The 9,555-nt window shown below is 40.0% G+C and overlaps 1 protein-coding gene across 1 annotated transcript in view; it reads left to right on the top strand.

Moving 5' to 3' along the window:
* LOC108294393 (hydrocephalus-inducing protein homolog) overlaps positions 1-9,555 on the top strand; it is a 186,004-nt gene that overhangs the window by 78,435 nt on the left and 98,014 nt on the right. The window contains exon 24 of the mRNA XM_017516259.2: positions 591-809. Within this exon, the coding sequence (XP_017371748.2) occupies positions 591-809 (219 nt within the window). The remainder of the gene's footprint in view (positions 1-590; positions 810-9,555) is intronic.

Here is a 9,555-nt window from a genome sequence, read left to right on the forward strand (position 1 = left end):
CCCTCAGGTGGGCTGTAACCTTGACTGTTGTGATAACGGCTGTTAGTCTTCGGGTAACGTGTTTATTCTGAGGCAGGAAGTAGCCGCGAAAATTATAACCCGTTTGCTGTGGAAATTCCTCATTCATTACATATGAGGGCAGAATGGGAAAATGCTGGAGGAATCCGTGTTTTCTCTCTAGGTTATTTTCACTTCTCTCTTCATTCCCCGTCTCTATCCCAGTCACAGAACCTCTGCTTTATTATTTTCTTTGCTATATTTGACTTGTTCCCATCCCAACTTTCTTTCACCTTTGGAAGGAAAGAACATTTAAGGCAAAAAGAAAAATGAACATGAAATCTGAAAATAATGGAACAAGTGTATACTCTGGACGTTAGAACCTTAAGAGCTGGTCTCTTCACATTAAACAGAGGGTTTATTGATTGCCCACTATGTGCTAGGCTGTGTGCCATATCCACCTGCTAACCGTCCTAATGGAGTTTACAGTCCCGTTGCGAAGGCAGTTAAACAATTGCAATAAAGTGTGACAAAGGCTGTGGTAAGAGGCATGGGGTTTTGCACAGGAAATTAACAATGGGTCTTTCCTTTAGATCCTAGACATCTTGGGTCTGGGTTCCTCCGGACCACCCATTCCGCCTCCTGCCTTATTCTCAATCGTCTCATACCCTGTGAAACGGCCGCCTTTGTCCAGGACAGACACACTGGGGCATTTTGTGTTTGTGATCCCACCATCTGAAGACGCGTCTCTCGATGAAAGAAGAGAAATGGAAATAGAATCAGACCTTCTGGCCTTCACAAACACTACCAAGGTAACACATGAGCAATTTATTCTCCTAACCTTGGCAGGACTTCAGCGGGCAGGGAGAAAAGGTCACCCTCCACCAGACCGAAAACAGAGCCTGGCATGAGGTGTTCTGCTCACTGGGTTCTTTTCCCTCAACTTGTTGGGGATCCTCCCTGAAAACCTCATGTGAGCCTCCCTGAACTGCACCTTCCCTGGGTCTGACTTGTCCTGCATCCCAAGAGGAAACTGACAATGATTGATTCTCACCTAAAAACCTTTGCTGTCCCAATGGGAGGGTTTAGGAAACTTGTCGAATTACTGTTCAGCACACCCACAATAAAAAATAAGAAAAGCTAGCACTTTTAAAAAGATCTAATCTTTTTAAAAATGTATTTTGAAGCTAAGGTGATTCAGACAGTGTGTAAGAATACAAGAATCAACACACACAAGTTAAGGGCACACATGTCATTACAGAAAGGATAAATTATTAAAGAAATTAGGATGGGAAGATTGGAGGTTTTGGGTAAAGTCACTGTTTATGTCCTAGCCTGACACAATATAGTAAAATATATTCCAGCTCAATTAAAATATAAATAATCAAAATAAAATTGTGCAGAAATAAAAGAAAATATATGCAGTTAATAGAAAACATCACAAGAAAAATAAATTTGACCAATAATATGCAGAAAGTGTGAATATTTACAATTATAGAAGGTTTTTTTATTCCCAGAGGAGAAGCGTGGCCCACAATTTGAATCTCTGCACACAGCCTTCTACAAACCATGCACATCAGCAAAGAGAGCTCGAAATTTCACCTATAGGTCCTGCCTATACGTAAATTGGTGACAGAGACTACCCCAAACCTCAATTTACAAGTAGATAGGAAATCAACATCTGAGATCAGTAGCATTGGTGGGCATGCCTCACCCAAGCAGAGAATCCCCGGTGAAATTTCAAATTAAAAAGATGAAGAAAAAACGTCCATCAACCTCTTATTTTGAAAATTGGCTGGCTGGGCACTGTGGCTCACGCCTGTAATCCCCCACTTTGGGAGGCTGAGGTGGGTGGATTGTTTGAGCCCAGATGTTTGAAACCAGCCTTGGAATGTGGTGAAACCCCATCTCTACAAAAATTACCCAGACATAATGGCATGCACCTGTAGTCCCAGCTACTCAGGAGGATGAGGTGGGAGGATCACCTGAGGCCTGGAGGCAGTTTGTAGTGAGCCAAGATGGTGCCACTGTATTCTGGCCTAGGCTATACAGCAAGATCCTGTCTTAAAAAAAAAAGAGAGAGAGAGAGAGAGAGAGAAAGAATAGAAAGGAAAGAAAGAAGAAAGGAAGGAAGGAAGACAGGAAGGGAAGGGAAAGAAGGGGAAGGGAAGGGAGGAATGGGAGGGAGAGAAGGAAGGGAAGGGAAGGAAGGGAAGGGAGGGAGGAAGGAAAGGAGGGCGGGAAGGGAGGGAGGGAGGGAGGGAAGGGAAGGAGGGAGGGTGGGAGGGAAGGGAAGGAAGGGAGAGGGAGAGAAAGAAAGAGAAAGAAAAAGAAAGAAATTGAGCCATGAAAAAGAAATAATTGTTTAACCTATCATTTTAGAAGGAAATTTAATTCCTCCCCAGTAGACAAATGAAAACTCTTTATTCTAGAAGACTGGCAGCTTAAAATTATAGAAAAATTGGTTGAACTTGAAAATTACTGTTTGTTATCCCTGGTGAAATAATTGATTAAGGATCATCAAAAGTTGCAAAAAGCACTAGGTGAAAGGTTGTTGGGAAAGAAGACACTCATATCAGTCTGAACACCAGCCCACAGGTCAGGTGACTGCAGGCCTCACAGGGAAGAATGCAGTTCACTGTGGGTTGACACCACCTTACCAACGGGAGCATACTTGGCGTTTGCAACCATGGGTCATCCTGACTTGTTCATGTTGTGATGGAGTATGAAGTCCATGGCATCATCTACAAATCTAATTAAGCTTTTGAGCCTAGTTTTCAGTTTGCAGGAAATACAGGGAATAAGTTAAATGACACTGTAAGAATGGTCAGAAAAATCCAGACTGTGGGGTATTTTGTAAGAACACAAATTTGGTATCTCCAAAAATGCAATGTAATTGAGAGACGGGGCAGGAGGGTCTAGATTAAAAGATACTAAAGAAATATAACAGATCATGGTGGACAGGAGGCAGGACTAGATTGCAGCTCCAACTCGGATGGACAGAGCAGCATGAGGGGACCTACATTGTGAATTTTAGCTCCAGAACAACTGCAGGAATAAATTAGGATACCTGAAGAGATCCACAGACCCTCTGAAATCAGCAGACAGCTCCTGGAGGACCCAGGAGACACCCCAAATGCTGTGAGTGCCCAAACTGTGGAAGTGGGAAAGGAAGATCCTCCGCCCCTGCACACACACTCACACTGGGGAAACTGAAGGCCTAGTTGACAGGAGAAGATTCCAACCTTACCTGGAGCTGAGTCAATTTAGAGAGCTGAGTGAAATACAGAGGTAAAGGAAGCAGCGGGAAAGGCCCTGGGAGCTCCCCAGGTCCCCAAGCAGGCCATTCCTTTCTGACATCACAGGGATCCTTTGGGAGGGTGGCCAGAGGCCCAGAGAAAATGCCACAGGGAGAAGGAAGCCTGCAGCTGAACTTTGTAACAATTTGAACTGGACAAGAAGCCTCTTGGCCAGAACTCTGGGGAGGGCACAGATCCAGCATGCAGACTCTACAAGCAGGGGAATAACTAAAGCCATACTTGCTTCTGCAGCTGGTAGGCTGGTAGCCTGGGACAAGTTCTCAGCCCTGCTTGCCCACTGACTGGAAACAGACTCAATGCTGTTGGTCAGGGCACAGTGGGAGTAAGACTGGCCCTTTGGATTGCATGGGAGCTAGGTGAGGCCTGTAACTGTTGGCTTTTCCCCACTTAACCTGTATGACTCAGCAAAGGCAGCCATAATCCTACTAGGTGCATAATTCCATTGACCTGAGAACCTCACCCCCATCCCCTACAGCAGCCACAGCAAGACCAGCCCATGGAGATTCTGAGCTCAGACATGCCTAACCCTGCGCCCAACTGATGATCCTTCCATACCAACCCTGATATCTGAACATAAAGCACATATACTCCTGGGAGTTCTAGGACACCATCCAGCACTGGTTCCTCTCCATACTACCACAGCTGATGCTCTCTGGAAAGCGCCACCTCTTGTCAGGAGGCCAACCAGCACAAAAATAGAGAACCACCAAAGCTGAGAATCCTCACAGAGTTCATTTCACCTCCCTGACACCTCCACCAGAACAGGGACTGGTGTCCATGGCTGAGAGACCCATAGATGGTTCACATCACAGGACTCTGTGAAGATAACCCCCAGTACCAGCCCAGAGGCTGGCAGACTTGCTAGGTGGCTAGACCCAGAAAAGAGATAACAATCACTACAGCTTGGCTCTTAGGAAGGCACATATATGGGAAAAGGGGGAGCATACTACATCAAGGGAACACCCTGTGGAACAAAAGAATCTGAACAACAGTCTTCAGCCCTAGACCTTCCCTCTGACAGAGCCTACCCAAATGAGAAGGAACCAGAAGACCAACTCTGGCAATATAACAAAACAAGACTCTTTATTACCCCCAAAAAATCACACTAGCTCACTGGCAATAGATTCAAATCAAGAAGAAATTCCTGATTTATCTGAGAAAGAATTCAGGAGGTTAGTTATTAAGCCAATCAGGGAGGCATCAAAGAAAGGTGAGCCCTAATGCAAGGAAATCCAAAAAACGATACAAGAAGTAAAGGGAGAAATATTCAATGAAGTACATAGCATAAAAAAGCCAAAGCTTCAAGAAATATTGGACACACTTAGAGAAATGCAAAACGCTCTGGAAAGTCTCAGCAATAGAATTGAACAAGTAGAATAAAGAAATTCAGAGCTCAAAGACAAGATCTTTGAATTAACTCAATTCAACAAAGGCAAAAGAGAATAAGAAAATATGAACAAAGCCTCCAAGAAGTCTTGGATTATGTAAAATGACCAAACCTAAGAATAATCAGTGTTCCTGAGGTAGAAGAGAAATCTAAAAGTTTGGAAAACATATTTGGGAGAATACTCAAGGAAAACTTCCCCAGCCTTGCTAGAGACCTAGACATCCAAAACAAGAAGCACAAAGAACACCTGGGAAATTCATCACAAAACGATCATCACCTAGGCACATTGTCATCAGGTTATCTAGTTAAGATGAAGGAAAGAATCTTAAGAGCTGTGAGACAAAAGCACCAGGTAATCTATTATAAAGGAAAACCTATCAGATTAACAGCAGATTTTTCAGCAGAAACCCTAGAAGCTAGAAGGGATTGGTGCCCTATCTTCAGCCTCCTCAAACAAAACAATTATCAGCCAAGAATTTTGTATCCAGCAAAACTAAGCATCGTATATGAAGGAGAGATGCAGTCTCTTTCAGACAAATGCTGAGAGAATCTGCCACTTCCAAGCCAACGCTATAAGAACTGCTAAAAGGAGCTCTAAAATTTGAAAAAAAACCCTGGAAACATCAAAACAGAACCTTTTTACAGCATAAATCTCACAGGATCTATAAAACAAAAATACAATTTAAAAAAAAAAAAAAAAAAAAAAAAAAAAAAAACCTTTTTAAAAAAAAAAAAAAAAAAAAACAAAAAAAAAAAAAAAAAAATTAAAAAAAAAAAAAAACAAATAACCAAAGTACACAGGCAACAAATAGCACTATTAATGGAATGGTACCTGACATCTCAATACTAACATTGAATATAAATGCCTATATGCTTTACTTAAAAGATACAGAACTGCAGAATGGATGTGAATTAACCAAACAACTATCTTCTGCCTTCGAAAGACTCATCTAGCATATTAGGACTCACATAAACTTAAAGTAAAAGGGTAGAAAAAGTGAGCAGGAGAAGCTATGTTCGTATCAGACAAACTTTAAAGCAACAGCAGTTTAAAAACAAAAAGGGACATTACGTAATGGTAAAAGACCTTGTCCAATAGGAAAATATCACAATCCTAAACATATATGCACCTAACATTGGAGCTCCCAAATTTATAAAACAATTACTAATAGACCTAAGAAATGAGATAGACAGCAACACAATAACAGTGGGGACTTCAATACTCCACTTACAGCACTAGGCAGGTCATCAAGACAGAAAGTCAATAAAGAAACAGTGAATTTAAACTATACCTTGGAACAAATGGACTTAACAGATATATACAGAACATTCCATCCAACAACCACAGAATACACATGCTACACAACAGTTTATAGAACTTTCTCCAAGATAGACCATATGATAGGCCGCAAACAAGCCTCAATAAATTTTTAAAAATTGAAATTATATCAAGCACTCTTTCAGACCACAGTGTAATAAACCTGGAAATCAACTCCAAAAGAAACCTTCAAAACCATGCAAATCCATGGAAATTAAATAACCTGCTCCTGAATGATCACTGGGTCAAAACCAAAATCAAGATGGAAATTAAAAAATTCTTAAAACTGAATGACAGTAGTGACACAACATATCAAAGTCTCTGGGATACAGCAAAGGTGATGCTAAGAGGAAAATTCATAGCCCTAAATGCCTACATCAAAAAGACTGAAAGAGCACAAACTGACCATCTAAGGTCACACCTCGAGGAACTAGAGAAACAAGAACAAACCAAACTCAAACGCAGCAGAAGAAAGGAAATAGCCAAGATCAGAGCAGAACTAAATGAAATTGAAACAAAAAAAAAGCCATACAAAAGATAAGTGGGGGAAAAAAAGCTGGTCTGAAAAGATAAATACAACTGATAGACCATTAGCAAGATTAACCAAGAAAAAAAAAGAGAGAAATCTAAGTAACCTCCATAAGAAATGAAACAGGAGGTATTACAACTGACACCATAGAAATGCAAAAGATCATTCAAGGCTTGAACACCTTTACACTCATAAACTAGAAAACCTAGAAAAGATGGATAAACTCCTGGAAAAAAATACAATCCTCCTAGCTTAAATCAGGAAGAACTAGATACTCTGAAAAAACCAATAACAAGCAGTGAGATTGAAATGGTAATTTAAAAATTACCAACAACAACAAAAAAAAGTCCAGGACCAAATAGATTCACAGAAGAATTCTGCCAGACTTTCAAAGAAGAATTGGTATCCTATTGGCACTATTCCACAACATAGAGAAAGAGGGAACCCTCCCTAATTCATTCAATGAAGCCAGCATCACCCTAATACCAAAACAAAGAAAGGACACAACCCAAAAAAGAAAACTGCAGACCAATACCCCTGATGAACATAGATGCTAAAATCCTTAACAAAATACTAGCTAACCAAATCCAACAACATATCAAAAAGTTAATCCACCATGATGAAGTGGGCTTCGTACCATGGATGCAGGGATGGTTTAACATATGCAAGTCAATAAATGTGATACACCACATTAACAGAATTAAAAATCACACAATTATCTCAATAGATGCAGAAAAAGCTTTCGACAAAATCCAACATCCCTTTATGATTAAAACTCTGCAAAATCAGCATACAAGGAACATACCTCAATGTAATAAGAGCCATCTATGACAAACCCCCAGCCAACATAATACTGAATGGGGAAAAGGTGAAAATGTTCTCTCCAAGAACTGGAACAAGGATGCCCCATCTCACCACTCCTCTTCAACATTGTACTGAAAGTCCTAGCCACAGCAATCAGACAAGAGAAAGAAATAAGGGTATCCAAATCGGCCAAGAGAAAGTCAAACTGCTGATGACATGATCACTTACTTTGAAAACCCTAAGACTCCTCTAGAAAGCTCCTAGAACTGATAAAAGAATTCACCAAAGTTTCTGGATACAAAATTAATGTTCACAAATCAGTAGCTGTTCTATACACCAACAATGACCAAGCAGAGGATCAAATCAGGAACTCAGTAATTCCTGATTTTACAATAGCTGCAAATAAATAAATAAATAAAATAAAATATTTAGGAATATACCTAACCAAGGAGGTGAAAGACCTCTAAAAGGAAAACTACAAAACACTGCTAAAAGAAATCATAAATGATACCAACAAATGGAAACACATCTCATGCTCATGGATGGGTAGAATCAATATTGTGAAAATGACCATTATGCCAAAATCAATCTACAAATTCAATGCAATTTCTGTCAGAATACCATCATCATTCTTCACAGAATTAGGAAAAACAATTCTAAAATTCATATGGAACCAAAAAAGAGCCCACATAGCATGTAGCAAAAGCAAGACTAAGCAAAAGGAACAAATCCGGTAGCATCACACTACCTAATTTCGAACTGTTCTCTAACGCCATAGTCACCAAAACAGCATGGTACTGATGTAAAAATAGGCACACAGACCAATGGAACAGAATAGAGAACCCAGAAATAAATCCAAATACTTACAGCCAACTGGTCTTCAACAAAGCACACAAAAACATAAAATGGGGAAAGGACACCCTTTTCAACAAATAGTGCTAAGATGATTGGCTAGCCACATGTAGGAGAATGAAACTGGATCCTCATCTCTCACCTTATACAAAAATCAACTCAAGATGGATTAAGGACTTAGTAAGACCCGAAACTATAAAAATTCTAGAGGATAACATTGTAAAAACCCTTCTAAACATTAGCTTAGGCAAGGATTTCATGACCAAGAACCCAAAAGCAAATGCAATAAAAACAAAGATAAGTAGCTGGGGCTTAATTAAGCTAAAGAACTTTTGCACAGCAAAAGAAACAGTCAGCAGAGTAAACAGACAACCCACAGAGTGGGAGAAAATTTTCACAATCTATACTCCCGAACATGGACTAATATCCAGAATCTACAGCAAAGTCAAACAAATCAGCAAGAAAAAAGCAAAGAATCCCATCAAAAAGTGGGCTAAGGACATGAATAGACAATTCACAAAAGATACACAAAATGAAACATGCTCAACATCACTAATGATCAGAGAAACGCAAATCAAAACCACAATACAATACCACCTTACTCCCTCAAGAATGGCCATAATCAAAAAATAAAAATAAAAACCCGTAGATGTTGGCATGGCTGTAGTGATCAGGAACACTCTTCTACACTGCTGATAGGAATGTAAACTAGTACAACCACTGTGGAAAACAGTGTGAAGATTCCTTAACTGAAAGTAGAACTACCATTTGATCTAGCAATCTGACTACTGGATATGTACCCAGAGGAAAAGAAGTCATAAAGATACTTGCACACACATGTTTATAGCAGCACAATTCACAATTGCAAAATCATGGAACCAACCCAAATGCCCATCATCAACAAGTGGATAAAGAAACTGTGATAACTCAGGAATGGCAAACATTGTATGTTCTCACTGATAGGTGGGAACTAAGTTATGAGGATGCAAAGGCATAAGAATGATACAATGAACTTTGGGGACTTGGGGGAAGGGTGAGAGGAGGGCAAAGGATACAAGACTACAAATAGGGCACAGTATATACTGGGCAGGTGATGGGTGCATCAAAATCTCACAAATTGCCACTAAAAAGCTTACTCATGTAATCAAACACTACCTGTACCCCCAGTAACCTATGGAAAAATAATAAAAAATTTAAAAAAGAAACATAACAAAGAAACACAATATAGGAAATTTGATTAGGTATCTATTGGGGAAGACAGGCGCTGCCTAGAAATTTCCCATCTAGGCTTACACTCACCTACAGGAAATTTTGCACATGAACATCAAAAGGTTTAAGAATTTTCTCA

This window comes from Cebus imitator, unplaced genomic scaffold (genome assembly GCF_001604975.1).
Source record: "Cebus imitator isolate Cc_AM_T3 unplaced genomic scaffold, Cebus_imitator-1.0 Scaffold577, whole genome shotgun sequence".
In the NCBI taxonomy this organism is placed as follows: Eukaryota; Metazoa; Chordata; class Mammalia; order Primates; family Cebidae; genus Cebus; species Cebus imitator.